The sequence below is a fragment of the Cricetulus griseus genome, chromosome 2, assembly GCF_003668045.3.
Source record: "Cricetulus griseus strain 17A/GY chromosome 2, alternate assembly CriGri-PICRH-1.0, whole genome shotgun sequence".
Classification (NCBI taxonomy): domain Eukaryota; kingdom Metazoa; phylum Chordata; class Mammalia; order Rodentia; family Cricetidae; genus Cricetulus; species Cricetulus griseus.
This window is the reverse complement of record NC_048595.1, coordinates 82,627,528-82,645,735: the sequence shown is the minus strand read 5'-3', so window position 1 is coordinate 82,645,735 and position 18,208 is coordinate 82,627,528. Positions and strand designations below refer to the sequence as shown.

At 49.6% G+C, this 18,208-nt stretch overlaps 1 protein-coding gene across 12 annotated transcripts in view; it reads left to right on the top strand.

Annotated features, from left to right (window-relative positions):
• Col27a1 (collagen type XXVII alpha 1 chain) overlaps window positions 1–18,208 on the top strand; it is a 121,410-nt gene that overhangs the window by 14,474 nt on the left and 88,728 nt on the right. For 10 of the 12 annotated variants that reach the window (XR_004768242.1, XR_004768241.1, XM_035439851.1 and 7 more), the window contains exons 4-8: window positions 3,187–3,240; window positions 3,407–3,445; window positions 6,434–6,487; window positions 16,214–16,267; window positions 17,638–17,691. Coding sequence is in view for 10 of the 12 variants with exons in the window: in XM_035439851.1 (XP_035295742.1) it covers window positions 3,187–3,240; window positions 3,407–3,445; window positions 6,434–6,487; window positions 16,214–16,267; window positions 17,638–17,691 (255 nt within the window). In the remaining 2 variants the exon portion in view is untranslated. The remainder of the gene's footprint in view (window positions 1–3,186; window positions 3,241–3,406; window positions 3,446–6,433; window positions 6,488–16,213; window positions 16,268–17,637; window positions 17,692–18,208) is intronic. The other 2 variants (XM_027400294.2, XM_027400293.2) reach the window with 1 other exon arrangement.

The window sequence follows — 18,208 nt, the reverse complement described above, 5'->3', positions numbered from 1 at the left end:
AAGTTATTTCCCAGTGAAGACAATAGGTGCTCTGCCAGCATCCATGGTCTCATCAAGAGACAGGCACAGAACAGAAGCCCAGGGACCAGGTCATGCAACAGAGCAGCACACTAAGGATGCAGGTCCCCCAGAACCCAGGCCTGTAGAATGTCTTCCTGTTTGTTGATTACCACGGGGAGATGCTAGCAGATCTGACTCTTTGTGCAGGACCTCATTGCAGCTGCCACAAAGGGGAGGTTCTTGTTCAAGAGCAGGATCCCCTTGGACTAGCTCTGGGAGGTCAGGATACCAGGGGAAGTCCTTAGGGCTGTTTCATGTTTCCATGGCTCTGTGCGTGTGCATGCACCCTGGCCCAGGCCTCCTGCATTCCCTGGACAGAGACAGGCCTGCGGTCCCCACCCCTCCCCCACTCAAGCCCTCTCAGAGGCCTCCTTGTTTGCAGTGTGGAGTGGAAAAATCCCACCCCAGCTCATGATTCATTGGGCTCCCCCGCTCAGGCTATGGGCCTGGAAAGAAACAGCCACGTTTTCCACTGTGCAAAAGCAGGGACTCACTTGGATGGAACAGAGGGGCCATGCACCCACCATTACCCTAGCCAACAATGTGAACACTGAGTACACCAGGGGCATGCCTGTTGCTGGGCTGGATGGCCATGGCCCAGACCTCTGGCTGATGGGCTGGAGGTGATAGCCATCCCTCAGCTAGGGGCCTGGACTGCTGTGTCAAGAGCCAGGCCATAGTCTGACCATGCCTAGCTGTGCTATAGACCCCAAGTTGCACTGAGGTATGCTGAACAGATGTGCCAAGCAAGGTCAGACTCTGGCCCAGATGCTCCAGAGCTCCAGAAGAAATGTCAAGAGGGTGCCTCTAGGCTTCCATAGTTGTAGCCTCATCAGGGTCCACCGGAGTCCAGCCTTGACTTTCTGGCAAATGGAAATGGTCTCATTACTGTCCTACCTGATAAGTCCAATTCCAGTTCCCGACAGCTCAGGAGACGCCAGCATCTGGAAGGTTGGGCATGTTCATTTCCCTGGTGATCACATAGGGAAGGGACTTTAGGCCAGGCCACGTGGTTACTTAGAGACAACTGTCTAGCACTGTCTGTGAAGAAGTTGCCCAGGGTGAGAAAGCAAGATCAGTGACCTTGTTCAGCCTCTGCTTCCTGCTAGCTGTGTGGCCTTGGACAAGTCATTTTGCCTCTCTGAGCCATCTCTGATTTTTTTTTTTTAACTCATCGAAAGGGCTTGGGATACCTCCAGCAGTGCATTTCCCTCCAACTGTGGGTCACCTGCCCAAGAGAACTGAGCCAAGGAGGAGGAACTACTTGAAAAGACACTACTCTCCCCAAAACAGTAGCAAGGGGTGTGTGTAGCTTAAACTACTGAATGGAGACTCCCAGAGGCTTGCCTAGCAGAAATAACAACTCATGCTATTTGAGAATCAACTTCATGCCAGGCACAAGGATTAGCACGTTTTATAGATTATCTGTGGCGACGGGCTATTATTATCCTCATTGGACAGCCATGGAAACCCAGGCTTGGAGAGGGAGTAGAAACAGCTGGCACAAAGCCACCTCTCCCAATAGCAGGGTTCTCTGCTGGTGCGAGCCCCCTGTCCCATGCTGTATTCTGTGGCTCTGAAGAAGAGATGGCCTGGCCTCAGTTCCAAATCTATGTGGACTGGATGACTGGAAAGGTACTGTCAGCTTGACTGGAGGCACCCAAAGGCTCAGAGTAGGTTGGGACTTGCCTGAGGCCACGCTGTGTTCTCCTCCCTCTCATAGGACTGTCCAGTGACCGTGGACTAACTGGTGGTATCTAACTGTCTGGATCTGGACTATGATTCTCAGGGACAGCAAGCCCCGGAGTATTCACAGGCCAGCATGCCAAGCTGAGTGGAGCCTAGCTGGGCTGCCCAGTGTGAGAGCATGATCTGTTGCCAGCCAGAACGAACTCAGTTTTCAACACCGATTCTGACTCTGGGCAGGGAACCTGGAATCTCGTGGATGGTTATTTGAAACAAATGAATTCCCAGGCCTCACACTCCTCGAAAGCCTGGCTTCCTTTGAGGGGTTTGGGCTCAGCCTCTTGCATTCATGTTTGCTAATCTCATTTTCTTCTTTGGGGTGGAAGGGACAGTCATTAGTTACTACATACATTTTAAAGGGAGCAGCTGAGGCATGGGCAGGAGGAAGGAATCACACAAAGTCCCAGCATGTAGTGTTAAAATCAGAATGCAAACAAAGTTTAGCCCCTGGCTTAGTCAGCCCACTCCTGCTTTCCTGCAAAAGGAGCCAAGATAGGGCCATGCAGGTGCTTGTAGGTCACTTCAGGGCCAGGCCTTTCTCTCTTGGGAAATGAGAGGCCATTAAATATTGTTGAACAAGGACATGGTCGGGAGATTAGACCAGAGGAGACAGAGAAACCTATGGGGCTTTGTTGCAGGTTCCTAAGAGCTGTGATGATGCTGGACCCCATGGGAACACATGAACATTTTAGTGCAAGCTCTGTGGTGTATAAGGCAGTAGACATATACTGCCCCTTATCCTTAAGTAGCCCTACAAGGACTGCGGCCCTTATTCGGGCTGGGCTGTCAGAGTGGTGAGTTGGCCACACCCAGCTGTGCATGGCAACAAGGCCATTTGAACTCCGGCCCAGCTGTTTCAAAGCCTCTGCGTGTGCCCTTCATGCTACACTGTCCCTCTGTGGTGCAGGGAAGCTTGGTGTGACCTTGGCTAAGTCCCTTCTCTGCTCTGGCTCTGCAGAGAACTTGGCTGAGCTCCCAGTTGCCTGCTGTTTTGTGTTATCAGACATTTGGCCTAGCCCTGGGGGTAGGATGACTCATCTTCTGTGTTAGTGCCTTTGAGGAGACTGCCATTTGCAAAGAGAGCCAGGCTTCCAAACAGATATTTCCCCAAGAGAAGGGAAGAGAAAAGGGTCAAGGAAGGCTTCCTGGAGGAGGTGGCATCCTAACAAGTTAGCTGAGTGATAAACGGCAGGGCTTCACAAACTGGGAAAGAACAGGTACTGTTTGTAGAAGGCCTGAAAACTCCAATAAGCATGAATTCCCCAGGACAGAGAACTTGGGACTCCTCTCTGTAGCCACAGAACTTCTGTACAGGATTGTTTTCTGTACATTTTCTGCTGTACCTCAGCATTGCCTCACACTCTCTTGCTTTATCTTCAGGGTCCCCCTGGGCTGCCAGGATTACCTGGATCTCCAGGTGCACGAGGTCCTCGGGTAAGTGACGGTGTTCTTGATGACTCTTTAGTTTGCATCCCACTGCCCATGAAGCCCCAGTCTGCCCCTCTCTGTACCTGTTTCCCATTTTGTCTTTTGGGGTGCACATGGTATGTGACAACAATGACATCTTGTACCCTTACTTGTTCCATCCTTTGTGACCTAGGGCATGGCAGGGATTCCTGAAGTCCATCTACATGAGCAGGTATTTGATCTGGTAAACCCCAGTGTGGCAGGAAGAGACCCTGGGGTGCCTCCCAACTCTGCCTGGTCTGGGGGTCTGACAGAACAGTTCTGTGTTCCTAGAGAAGTGCTAAGCTCCCAGGCTGAGACCAATGGCATTCATATCCTTGCCCGGGCTGATTGAGCCTTTCTGAGGCCAAGGGCTAGGCAAGCACCAGAGGAGGAAACTGCCTGTTGAATGTTTTTATCTCCAAGCCCTGCAATTGGTTTTGGTTATGCAATTACTTGGGCCCTGTTTCTTTCCAGACCTGGCTGTGTCCTCCTGAGCCCAGGACTCTGGAACCTTCCATCTGATCTGCCTTTCCTCCTGGCTGCAAAGCCTGCTGGGGTGCATGCCCAGAGCTGGGAACTATACACACTATACATGTGTTGGGATCCTGCATTTTGACCTAGTGTTCCAGGGCCAGGCATTCTGACCCCTGTCCCCAAACTTTGCCTGACCACCAGCCAACTTTGCTCAGTGTCGTTCCCCAGGCAGTTCTCCTGTGCAAAGTCCTCTGTCTGTAGCTCAGATGAGCTGCCACCCCCCATTTGGATGACTCTCCCTGTCTGGAGCTCCTCAGCAGTTTGCCTGGTACACACATGCTCCCAGAGCTCTGCTGGCTAACCCACATGAAGGTGATGCCACCCTGGGAAATAAGTACTAATAGTCTCCTTATTGTACAAAGGAGAAACCTGAGATTTCCAAAGGTGACTTTATTCCTTTATTCTTTTAGATAAAGTCAGAGGAGACGTGCCAGAGCCAGGGCTGAGCCCAGGCAGTTTCATTCTGTGGCCCATTCACCTTCCTGAGTGTTCATTGTGTTGATTTTTCTATCAGCACAGCCCTGGTACCCATGTGGCCACAGTAGGAGACAGGCCATGCTTGCCTGTCCATCTGACATGATGCCTAGCAGAGGTGCTGGGGGAGTGTTTGGGAAAGCTTCCCACCAGGAAGTTGTGTTGACATTAGGCAAGCCTAGTCCATCCTTCTTACTGACCTCAGTTTCCTTACCTGTGGGATCGGGTTCTACATCTCGGAGCTTCCTTCCAGCTTGGATGACTCTCTTGCATATACTTTGGGCTCTCTACCTGCCCCACTCCCTTCACCCTAGGTCTACACTGGAAATTCCATAGATCCTAAAATTCCACAGCTAGCGGAATGTTGGGTTAAATAACCCTGCTGCCTCTGCAAATGCAGCAGCTCTGGGCCCTGTGAGGGGCAGGGTCCTACCTGAGATCACCCAGAGCTGTGTGGCCTTGTACATTCCCCGAGCCTGTGGAGGGATGGGGAATCCCCCAGCCCCCCAGTCACCGTTCCAAGAAGCTCCATTTATGGAATTAGTCTGCTTGGCTCTTTATCAACTATGCGCTTATGAGGCAGTAGCTGGGAGGATGCAGATGGGACAGCCGTGAGGGGGTGTGTGTGTGTGTGTGTGTGTGTGTGTGTGTGTGTGTGTGACAACTAAGACAAAGGGAGAGGGGCAGCTGCTCTTGACCTTTGTGAGCCATGCTTGACCCTTGGGGGTTGGGTTGGACTTCAAGGATCCCTCCTCACTGCCCCCCATTGAGCCTGAACTCTGTTTATACCCCAGAACCTTGGCAGGGTGAATGCATGAGCTTTCCCAGACTCCTCAGAGGATCATAGTTTGGGGTACTCATAGGACAGATAGGGAGACAGAAGCTGGGGCGGGGTCACACTGAGTGAGACTCAGAGCCTGGACCAGGTCCTAACCTGTTCGGATTCCACCCCTAGACTGTTGGGAGTGGGGTAGGAGGGCCACATATAGCACTATAAATTCCCCAGGCTAAGAACTCTCTGGACACCCTTTCTTCCTGCAGTGCTTAGAGAAGGGAAGGGTCCCATTAAGAAGGTGACTTGGTGTGAATGTGACAGGCTACAGCTGGGGGATGGTTCAGAGAATGAGGCAAGGAAGCTGAATTAGATCCAGTCAACAGATGAGAAAGAGGGATCCACCTGGAGGCCTTGAGAGCATGTGGGACCAGAGACCAGTGAACCCCTCTAGATGCCCCTTCCCCCATCTACTCCTGACTATTGCCTCTGGGCAAAGGTCCTAGGGCATAACCTACCTCTCTGGTTTATGCTGCTGGGCTGGAGGAAGTGGATGTGAGAGAAGCCAGCTGTCAGAGGGGCCTGGAAGATGGCCTGAATAGTACAGTGCATGAAAAACACAGTCTGAAGACAACATCTGAAGACTCCATTCTTGCATGCTCACCCCCTATAGTGTGACCTTGACCAAGCCTCTTGACCTGTCTGGGTACAACTTCTAGCCATGTCTGGAGGATACTGCCTTGAGGCCTGCAGTCAGAAGGAGGGCTCTGACCCTCCTTAGAGGGGTGCCTTTGTCCCTGAGGGACCACACCCACCCTCCATAGAGTCCCAGCCCAAAGACTCTGGTAAAGTTTTGTGGGAGAGGTCACTTTGGTTAGACTAGCCCTAGAAGTTTCTCTGGAGGAGATGGCCTGAAGATAGGTCTAGTCTCTGCTGAGGGGTAGATGGGGAGATGGATAGGACATTCTAGACAGATGGTGGGGACAGCTAGGGCAAAGGAGAGAAAGTACCTGGAGGTTGGAGAAAAACAGTGTAGCTAATTGTGGTACTTGAGGGTCCAGGAGCAAAGGGTATACCCTGAGCTCAGACAGGTCAGGTCAAAGCTTGCTCTGAGCCACCTAACCACCTTCTGGGTTCTGGCTTCCTTATCTTCACAACAGGGGTAATGCTGGCACTTACCTAGGTGCATGGGATGATGGGATATGGTATGGGGCATACTCATGCAGACCCAGAATCCCAGGGTTCCCCTCTCAGAGGAAGCTGAGCTATTGTCTGTGCTGCTCAGCTGGGGCTGAGAAAGGAGCTCACACAACAGGATGGTGTAGGCAGTGTTGTCGGAGGTAGAAGATGGGTGTTTCTTCTTTCTCTCATCTCTTGTTTCTCTCTCTTCCTTTCCAGGGTCCTCCTGGGCCATATGGGAACCCAGGCCCACCTGGCCCTCCTGGAGCCAAAGTGAGTATTATCAGTGGTGTCTGGAGATGTGGCCATAGGTGGCAATGGGCTGGGGCTTTCTCTTAGGGTGTCTCCTGGGAGCTCCTGGTGGAGGACTCTCAGGGTCTTTGTGGGAGAGTCCCTTCCAGACTGTAGATACCCTAGTTTCTCCCTGCATGCTGCTCTGCACTGGAACTGGCTGTGCAGCACAAAGCGGTGGGTTTAGCTTGTGGTTGGGGAGGTGGCAGCTTGGAACCTGGGGCCCTTGAGGTGGGAGTAAGCAGAAAGGCAACCTGGTGCTTCCCAGGGAGAGACTTGACCTTGAATGTCTGATAAGGCTTGGGAGATATAACCTGGGGAGCTGTGACAGCTTTGACCTGGGAGAGGCATGGGAAGATGGATGTTTGGAAGGTGGCTGATTGTGGTAGGTGGGGTTGGGGTGTGGACCAGGCTGAGCCAGGAAGAGTGGGCTCATACTGGAGAGTGATGCAACCTAAGGCAGACGAGGTAGGGGAGAGAGGATGGAGATTGGAAGGAGATGGGACACTGGAACTCTCTGGAACTGGCCTGAGTGACAGCTTTCAGGTCAGAAAATGGACTGAGATGACATGTTTGTGAACCTGCAGCCCAGCCATGGTAGTAATGGGAGAAGCCTGAAAGGAGTGCTCTGAGCTGCAGATAGAGCAGGCATGGAGGTGAGCATAGGCTGCCACCCCCCACCCCCCAACCCTCACCTCCCACCCCTGCCAGGAGCCCTCTTGGAATACTCAGGTTTGTTTCTCATGAGACTGTCACAGCTGGGGCTTTGATGATGACAGAACCCCAGCCACTGAGCACCTACATTGGGTAGACATCAAGGTAGTCAGGCTGTTGTCTGGAGTAGTGGGCGGCAACATTTGGGTCACGGGGAAAGAAGCTTCTGGAATGGTAGAAGAGACGAGGGAGGGGGAAAGTATAGAGCATGAAGTTAGTGAACTGCCCACTACTGTGAGCAGGCCGAGAAGAGCAGTAGGTCTCCTGGCTCCCTGGCTTCCTGTCCCCCTCTTCATACCAGGATAACCAGGTGAGTAACAGCCCTAAGCTTTGGCTGGCCAAGGTCCAGGGTCACTCTTTGCTAAGCCAAATGCAAGAGTGAATGGCTTAAGGAAAGTTTTAACTGTCTGGCCTGGATCATGCTGAATAAGCAATGGCTGGCCTCTAAACCAGGCTTTTGAGACTCACTGAGTAACCCCAGCTGGCCTGTGAGATTCTCTTGAAGTGGCTACATACGGGAAGCCCCGGACACACAGATATACTGGACCAGTGCCCTATGCCAGAGTCCTTGTAAGGTTCTGCAAGCACACTGCTCCAGCCCCCAAGGTCTGTCTGTGGCTCTCAGGTCAGGCTGAACTGGGATTCCTTCTTGGAAGGCAGGCAATGGGGCCCTTAGGAATCTTCACCCAGCAGCTGCGGGGCACACCAGGTTCTAGCAAGGCCAGCAGTGGGGACAATTGCCACCATGTTTTATTGCCCCTCTCCCTGTATGCACTGTGTACATGTCTTACTCACTAGTCTCATCTGATCCCATACTGACTAAAAAAGATAAGTGTGAGGACTTAAAGAAACTGAGGCATGGGCAGATGAAAACCCAGTGCAGGAACTTGTCCAGATGGGTGAGGCAGAATGGGTTTTCCCTTAGAGATTTTTGTTTGTCAGAGGCAGAGGGTCCATCAAGATATTTGAATGAATGGGATTGCCCTTGGCTTGCTCCCTCGAAACTGGTCCCTTGCTTGCAGGAGGATGCTCCGTCAGCTACTCCTTCTGGCCTTTTCTGGCCCTGGTCACCCTCTGAGCACTGCAGGCAACCTATTCCATCTATGGATGTCCCATGTGGCAAAAGGATCCCTAAAGGCCTCCCCAAATGAAGGGTTTGGCACAGGGCCTGGTCCCTAGCAGGCAAATCCTCTTGCCACTTGGAAATGAAACTTCTGGATGAGATTGACTTGGTTGGCTGAACCTCGAAGTCATCCTGTGTCAATCTAACATGGAAGATGTTGGCTTAATGTAAGCCATTTATCACTGGTCCCAGGCCATTCAGGATATTCTGTATTGGGTGTAACCGAGGGTGTGAGTTCCAGAGAAAACCATGGAATGAAAACTGTCTCTCCCAATGGGACTTCTATAAGGCTATAACGCAAATGATGCCTGGATGCTTGGTTGTGAGCAAAAGTTGTGGCAGTGACTCAAGGCTGACCAGCTGGGTCAGAGACCTCAGTCTGCTGGGTCTGTCCCTGACCATGTGCTGTGGCCAGGTAGAGAGCTCCTTCTGTCTGGATCAAACTGGTGGCTTGGCTGAGACTCAAGGAGAAGAAGGTCATGTGTTTGAGATGGGGGAAGTGTTGTGGAGAGGGCTCTAATTGCTCATCAGGGCTCCTTGAGGTAACCTGATAGAATCACAGGGCTAGCCTTTCTCAGGGCTTTTTGGCTTAGCTTGCTCTCCTGTTTTAGCATGGTGTTGGCTTCCTCTGGGACTGCCCATCTAATGTCATCATCCTTGATTTAGTGAGACCCCACCATGTGCTGTTGACAGCTGTAGTGGCACAGAGCCACCAGCCTCCAGGATGGGAGGCAGGGTCAGAAGATGAGCAGGAAAGGGAGAGACGAAATGTTATCCTTCTGGAGAGACAGTAGTAAAAGAGCTGAGATGACAGGGCTGGGTCCTGTGTTCTGGTGGAAGGCCACATGCAGTGTCCTTGTATTTGCCTGTGGAGTTCTGCCTGGGCTCCACAGCTAGTCCAGGCTAGACCAGGCTCTATCCAACTCTGCCTCCTGCAGAGCCCTGTCAGAAAGAGTGCTCCTCAGCTTCCTCCCAGATAAGGCCCAGGGCTCTGAGTGCACTGAACTAGACTAGGCTTGGGGACAGCACTGGTGAACTGAGTGGCTCAGGGTGGAGTCACTGCATAGACTCATTTATTCACCCACTAATGGTTGGACTTCAGGAAAGTACGGATGTTAAGAACACAGGCTTTGGAACCTAATGACCCAAGCTCAAATTCCCAGTTCTCTCCCCACCCCAGCCCACCCCACCCCACCCAACTTCCACGGCAGTGGGCAGATTGAACTTATCATACCTTAGTTTCCACCTGGAGAGTAGAGTAATTAGAGCAGCTGCCCTCCACACCAGGTTGTGAGGAGTGTCTATGTCTTCTGTGTAGGGAAGGGATACCCTTCAAAGGATGATGGAGTCAACTCATGCCAGGCTCCAGACTGGTCCCAGACTAGCATGGTCCTGCTTTTGAGACCAGCAAGAAACAGAGCATGCCCTTAAGCTAGGGAATGGAGGACAACACTGGTTGGGGCTACTTGGATGTCCGTGGAATTAGACTGATTGTCCTGGGGGTGAGGCCTCCCTGCGGTTAGTAAAGTGGAAGGCACAGAAAGAAGCTGGGACACTTTTGACATTGTCCATGCAGCAGCAAGAAGGCAGAGAATGGCTTCAGTAGGGATGTGCTCAGGAGGTTTGTGGCCTGCATGGCTGCCCCTGTAAGCAAGGCTTGGCCTGAGGTCTATAGGAAGTGTGATGCTGACCAGGGCAATGCTGCTGCAGATCACAGCGAGTCAGGAGTGATGCTTGTCCTTGGTAGTGGGGTGATGGCTGTGTGGTCAGCAGTGGGTGAACTCCCATCCACAAAGAAGTTGGATTCTGCTTCTTGGGGCCAATGAAGTACTGCATCCTCAGGCTGCCACTCTGTCCCTGGTCTGGCCTGGTGGATTAGCCAGTGTGAGTATGGACCCTGGGGTACCACGGGTGCACAGGGACTTAGAATTGGTCAAAATCAGAGTGAGGACAGCCATATACATACGGCTCTCAGGCCTCCAGCCTAGGCTACCTTCCTCTTTCCCATGATGACTGAGGTAGGACACATTCATTAAGGCAAACATGGAGAAGTCCTAAAGGATCTGGGATGAGAAGCCATGGCCGACAGCAGCTCCTGTGCAGCGATAAGCACAGTGCATGTTTGCAGCAGAGGCAGACAAGACACCACGGAGAGCTTCTCTTACTTCATAGGGCAGATGTTATCACTCCCACATTACAGAAGAGGACACCGAGGTCACATTTCTAATGAGTGGCAAGGCTAGACTCCCAGACACCAAGATCAGACACAGAGTCACAGGGCTCATGAACCCTCCACCTTGGGCTATCCAATTCTCCCTGCATGTGTCATATACAGGATGTGGTTTTCTCTCCCAGAGGCGGCAGTCTGGACCTCCTTACCATTCCATGGCAAGCATGTCCCGCTGTGAATGTTTAAGCCTGAGTGTGTTCTAAGGGCTGGTGGAAGGCACCCTGTCAGCATTCTTACCACATTCTTTCTCTAGCTGTGTTCCCTATGCAAAACTAATTTCTGCTAATATACATGTAACATCTTGAAGTATACGACTACACCTGAGTGCTGGGATTTCTATTTCATTAGGATAAATTTGTGGGAAACAGAGTTCCCAGTATAGACTCAGGAGCCAGAGGGCCCCAGTTTGAATTCTGGTTGTACCCTGCACTGCATGTGTGACTTGGGCTGGTTATTTCAAGTCTCCAGACCTGGCTTCCATCTCTGTGAGCAGGAGTGGCTCACACCTCTCCTGCATTGTTCTCAGGACTGAACTGTGTGTGTTTATGTATGTCACGGTATGCATAGGCGTGTGCAAGCAGCATATGTGAATAATTTATAACATGCCTGCACAGAAAAGCTGAGGGTGCCTGGCTATTAACGTCTTAGTCACTGCCTTGGGGGAGGGGAGGGTTGAGCTAATGTTGGAAGAGCATTAGAGGAAGATGCTGAAAAGAGACAATTCATTATTTTTGCTGATCATCTATGACATGTTTTTCCTTATGTCTCTTTGAAATGTGTTTCACCACTTGTAATTGTTTTAGTCGTGGTGGGATGCTGTCTTTGTTATTGACATGTAAACATTATTCATATATGGAAATTATGAAAGCTTCACCTACTTAGAAATATTTTCCTGATTTGTTCATTGCCCATGAGGCTATTCATGGTGATTTTCACAAATGAAAGTTTTATTCTTTTTGTAAAAAATTTACAGTAATAGGACCGGGGAGATAGCCCAGCTTAGTCAAGAGCTTGGGAATCTGAATCCAGGCTCCAGAATCTGTGTTAAAAAAATTATGTGTGATGGGCACATTTGTAACCCTAGTACTAGGGAAACAATTGGAGGATCCCTGGGTGGGGCTTGCTGGCCAGGCAGGCTGGACTTCTCAGTGAAATCCAGGGTAGTGAGAGGCTCTGTCTCAAAAAACACCCCCCAAAATAGATGCACCTGAAGAATCATAGCAGAGGCTGTCCTCTGGCCTACACAAACATGTACAGACATATGCATGCACACTTGCACATGCACACATTAACTATATTAACATGTTTAAGGAACTTATAATGAGAAATGATTTGGAAAAGGCACTTTCCCCTTAAAATTTTAAAGCTTTAACTTATTGCTATTAATATTACTGTGTATGACCTATGCATGGGTGCATATGTGCGTGCATAGTGTATGTGTGTGTGTGTGTGCGTGCACGCATGCGTGTGTTCATGCTATGGTGCGATTTGAAGGTCAGAGGACAACTTTGTGGAGTCAGTTCTCTCCTTCTACCTTAACATGAATTCCGAGACCAAACAGTTGCCAAACTTGCACAGCGAATGCCTTTACTGGCTTAGCCGTCTTCCTAGGAGGTACTGGGAATTGAACATGGTTCCATGCATGCTAAGCATATGCTCTGTCATTCAGCTGCAGTCCCAAGCTTATTTCATTTTTATACTTAAAATTTTTTTCTCACGCTTGTGTTAGCGTCAAATGTGTTCACTTTTATTTCCAATCATTCCATAATATCATTTGTACTCAAATTTTTCAAGCCATAGCCATCTGGAATTAATCTTAGTGGGGCTGGGATGTGAACTAGCATTCTAACGTTGCTTTCCCCTTGTAGTTGACCAGTTATTAAGCAGCCTTTGCTCTGGTAATGGTTGTGGAGTAGATGAGGGTCTGTTTTAGGTCATTCTATTGTGTTTCATTGATGTTTGTCCATGTGCATGCTAGTGAAATACTAGTTTATGTGACATTTACTATCTTTGTAATGTGTTTATGTGTTTCCCCTTCTTGCTTCATTTCAAATATTTCTGACTTTTTTCTGTTAAATGAATTTTATTTTCATTCTTATTTAAAAAGCTATCTTGTTTTTTTCTATCTGAAGCTGTATTAAGTGATATATTAATTTGTGAAGAGTCAGCATCTTTAAAATATTAAGCTTTCCTATCCACTACACACATGGTATGTCTTCCAGTTTGGTTGAGGCTTTTAAACATCTTGCAGTAAACTTTTATAGTTTTTATTGCATAATCCCTGCACATTTGTTATTCAGTTTATACTCAAAATTTAATGTTTTGTTGCTGCTATACTTTCTGCTGGCTCTCAGTTACTAAAGAGAACTTTTTATTTTTGCCCTTTTTGTATGTAATTTACAACCCTGTCTTTTCTCTCTTTATGAAGTGTATTGTCTGTTCTACTCATGCTTCAGTTAGTTCTCCTGAATACTCTAGATAGGAAGTCATATTTGCAAATAAGGACATACTTTTTTTTCTCCTCCTTTTCTTTGTTTTTCCTGCTTTATTGCGTTGGCCTGGACTTCTGAACCTATGAAACAGTAATAGCCACAAAGGAAATCTTCAGAGGAAGTCTCAGGACCTGGCCAGATGTGGCTCCTGCTTCTCTTGAGACCCCATTTGCTTATTCATGAACTATTTTGTGATGCTGTCTCTGGGCCAGGCCTTGTGCTGTATACTTGCGGTCACAGGGGAGTTATGTAGGATACTTCCATTTCTTGACCCTTTGTAGTTTAGTCTTTCTCTGTCTTGTTGTCTTTCCAGGCCTCAGTCATAGAGAGCCCTCAGTTCTCTGTTCTCCTTTCTGAAGGGATGGAGCACAACACAGTTCCCATCACACCACAGTCTTAAGACCTAGCATTCATGTTTTACCTTCCAATAGTCTACTTGGCTGTAAGGCTTCATGAACTAGTTCAAGCAGAGGGCATCATGTGCCTTGCTCCAGGTTGCCATGTGACTTGCTCCATGTCACCATATGGCTTGCTCCAGGTTACATGGGCTTCTTGACTGAAGAACTGGGTCTAAGGACCAAATCCTTTCCTTCAACACATAAAGGATTCATAAAACATCATCTATTGTTTTTTTCTCTCATTGGCACCTTTGTAGGCATCTAGCTGGGCAAAGCAGGTGTGTTTAGCCCATGGTCCACAGGCTGTACAAGGTCAAGGTTAGCAACGAATGAAGCTGCCATAATTATAAATTTACTTAAAACATATTTTATGCTTTTTTTTTGAAACTCATTTGTGCAGATGTCAGGTATGAACTTTGTAGATGACAACATCAGAAGATTGAAGACACCAGGAAAGTCTCCATTGTAGAAGCCATCCTTTGTCTGGGCAGAAATACCTTGATCTGAGCCTCAGCTTAACCGCCATCCTTTGGGGATTTACCTACATTTAGGCAAAGCTCTCAGCCTTAGCCCTGCCCTCCACTTATCACTGGAGTGTAGATTTTCACTCCCCTGTGCTGAAATGTAGAGAGCTTACAATCAAGTTTCCTGACCCTAAATCTTACTGTCAGACCTTGGATAAGCAGCAGCTCTTTGATCTGCCTTCATTTCTTCTTCTGTAGAATGGAGCTCATGAGTGTTGCTCCTTCATAGATTCGGGGGTCAAATGAAATAATTTGCAAGCAGGGCTTAAAAGAACACTCACTAAATGTTAGGCTGCTATGATTGTTCTCTCAGGCTTCTCTCTCAAGGAGCCTAACTCCTGTGTTTTTTTTTTTTGTTTGTTTGTTTTGTTTTGTTTTGTTTTGTTTTTCTACCATTAGCACCCCTGGTGTTCAATACTACTTGTGGCTTGTAGTTAATGTTCTGGCTCCCAGATCCTGGCTTGTAGCGAATGTCCATTCTTGTTAATCCGTCTTTGGATAGAGATTATATCCAAGCACTTATAGAGAAATCCATCAATAACTAAAGAGTCACGGTCAGGGAGACAGTCTGTCATGGTATCAATCTTTGTACTCTGTGAAATGACAGAATAAGTACAGTTCACAAAGTCCCACTCCTGTGAGTTTGTGTGCCAGCTCCTCTGCCGGCTGCAGACCATGGTGGGCAAGGTGGTGTGGGGGAGAATATCTGTCCTTTTTTGGCCACAGGAATCCCTGGTAGCTGGGTAGCCTGGGCCAGGCCTTGCACTGTGGACATAAAAGGCATGGAGCTGGGCTTCTGATTTACAGAGGGTGGGAAAGTATCTCAGAGGGGTGGTCATAATGTCAGGTACATCTGGAGGTAGGGTTCTGCAGGTGGGGTGCTCAGGGTGACAGAATTAGGGTTCTTGGGACCTACCAAGGACAGGCTGGCCTTCTATTGGGGCAGCTGGCTGGAGGACGGGATGGATGGCTGGGAGATGGTGGAGAGGGAAGAACCTCAAGGTTGTAGATAAAGGCTTTGACATCAGCCAACCTGCTTCCCACCAGCTTGGTCAGCCCAGGCTGTGCTGGCTTCTCTAAAGCCCAGTCCTGTCCCTCACTGAAGCAGAGAGTAGGTATGTAGACATACCTCACAGAGTATGCATACTAGGGAGCTGGCAGGGAGGCTCTTTCCAGCCCAGGTCAAGATGGTTTCCGGTGGAGATGGACCAAGTTAGGATTTGGGAGGTCTGAGTTCCGACAAAAAAAAAAAGGACTTAGTGGAAATTAAAGCCACCCTTTTTCCATGTGTCACAGCCATTATCTAGGCGAACTGGCTGTTCACCTAGAAACCCGAAAAGCCAGTCTGTATGTGAGTGTACATGTAAGGTACATGTCCTTCTTAGAAAAGTGAGGGAACACTAGTTAGAGAGAAGACCCGTGGCCTGTAGTCCCACTGTGAGCCCATGGCAGGCCCAGGACACCCACCCAGGAATTCTGGCTCTGTGCTCACTGAGGCAGCAAGGCCAGGGGCCTTAGGCAAAGGGGATAGGAGTGGGTTGAGAGGTCTAGTGTTCTCTTGCAGGTGAGAGCTCTCTTTTAATCCCTGTGAGATACAGACAGTGAGCTCTTTGGCCTTTATGCTGACCCAGGCTCTAGGGACCAGGATCCTTGTGACAGAACCCCCTCATATTCCAGGAATGGACAGTGCTTGCCCCACACAGAGACTTGCCGTTACTATCATGTTCTCACCAGTGCACTGCCCTCATCCCACCAGTGTGCTCCCACAGACCTGGGAGTCATGGTTTAGGGGTCCAGTCTCAGTTCTGTGTGCCTTTTCCTGGGTTCCTGAAAGCTCTTGCTCCTGGTCTCAGTTTCCTTGAATGTATTTTGGGGTGATATGGTTCCCTATTCTCAGCCCCCAGCCTAGAGTGGGAGTCTAATGCAGTGTGCAGGTGGGAATGGCCATGATACATATGAAACGCTTTTGTGGGCTTGGCTAGTGGGCGGAGAGCAGAATTTGAACTGCCTGGGGCCAGATCATGGAAGACTTGGGACACTAGAAGGAATCTGGAGTCATGTCGTCAGAGGGAAGCAGTGGATGGTGTTGAAGTAAGACAGTGAGTGACGGGACTGAGGGGGAGGGTGTCTGTGGGTGAAAACCGGCCAGGTAAAGGAAGAGGACTATGATATGTGGGGAGGCTGCTCAAGGTGACATGGTGACCAAAGAAGATTACTTTTATTTCAGGGACAGAAAGGGGACCCAGGACTCTCACCAGGACAGGCTCATGATGGGGCAAAGGTAAGTTCCAGGAACGCCAGTACTCCAAACCTGCCCTGGAACCCTCCAGGAAGAGACCACACATGAGCCAGGAGTCATGAATTCCTGGAAAGTGGACGTGATTTGGTGTTTTTCTTGAAGGTCTTGGTCTATCACAGCACTGAGGCTGTCGCCATACCCAACACCACCTTCCTAGGCTACAGCTGGTGAATCAAACAAACAAACAAAAAAGATTTGGTGTGTGGACACCCTTTGGTAACTGCCCTTTCGCTCAGTGCCCCATAGCTTTCTGTGTGGCTTGCTAAGTGATACTGCCATACAGAAGCTTCCTGGCATTCAGTGCCCTGGAAATTTCCAACTGATCTTCAAAGCCCTTGCAGGTGTTCACTGTGGTGAAAACGTGGTGATTCCAGGGCAGGGAGGTGAAGGGGCCAGGAACATAGGACTTCCTAGCTCCCTGGGGCTATGAAGCTAAATGGGTTGCTTGCAGAAGAGAAAGCACTTAGAGCAAAGCACCTTCCCCATCCCCTAAGCATCCACTTCCAGGTTGAAAAAGGGCCCTGGAGGTCAGATAGGAAGAGAGGACCCAAACTCCAGCATGCTAATCACAGGCCTCAAGTATCATACTCTAGAGTCTGGAGGAAGGTCTGTCTGGCTACTGTATGGACCTTGAGGATTAGGACTTATATCTCTGCATCTCTAGCCAACTGCTAGGCGCATGCACGCCCCCGAGCACGCACACACAAACACACACACACACACACACACACACACACACACACACACACACACACACACACACACGGTAGGGGAGGCCCTTCCTTTGATCTTTTCTTGTCACAGGAGGCTCACTACTTCATACCCCACTGCCAAGCGTTACCACTCAGTAGACCTGAGCTAAGTGAGTCAGTCCCAGGACAGTGTCATGTCCACTCCCTCCATTCTCATTACCTTCGCCAGGGCAGATAGGGCTAGACTGAAAACGAGAAAGACACTCAGATGAGTGTCTAGTGGTAGAGTGGCCTATGGTCCTTTGCTCTGGTCCTGAATGGCAGAAACACCTCCTGCTTGGTGACCACCATCCCCAGTGATGACAATGTGCTTCGGGTGATGAACAGAGCCAATCAGTGAGGGGTATAGTGTGGGGTTAGCCAATTGGGTTTAACATCAGAACCTGCTCTCCAAATGATGTCTTCTGCTTAAGTCCTATATATAAGCCACAGGTGGAGCTGGTGAGATCAGGGAGTCGGGGAGATGGTGACCCCACCCATTCTCCTGCCCCTACCTTGCTCAGTGACCACCATGTCTTCTCTGAAGCCTTTAGGCCCCAGTGAACCTCCATGAGTGGTTGCAGCTATTCCTCACCTGACTCTGTTGTCTGTGTCTTACAGGGTAACATGGGCTTGCCTGGGCTCTCCGGAAATCCAGGACCCTTGGGACGGAAGGTAGGTCTTGGTTCTGTTCTTGGCCTTGGCCATGGGCCTGCCAGCAAGCTTGGCCTTCTAGCAAAAACACTGTGGGTCACCTGTGCCTCCTGGTTGCAGCTGGGTTATCTGGGCACAGAGCCTGTTCACAAGAAATGAGAGGTTTCTGAGTCCTGAGTGTGCCTCTTGGTGTGAAGTAGATCCCCTGTGGTTAATGAGGCGTGACTAGAATACTCACTGTATCTCCCAGTGCAGCAAACCTCAAGGATGCTTGAGGTGGTTAGAGCACTGTCTGAAAGGCCCCACTAACTGAGTGGCTTTAGACCTGTGTCTCTCCTTATGTGCAGTGAGGACAGCGATCTCCTTATCAGTCCCTCACTGCCTGGGCCTGGCTGTGTGACTCAGGGGAAGGGTCTGGGTACACTCTTAACCTCTGAGTCTGAGACATCCCTCATTGATAGGCTGTAGACAAAGGGATGCGCTCTGCGGATGGCACATATTCTTTGTATGTTCCATGTGGTTGTTATGCTAACCCATA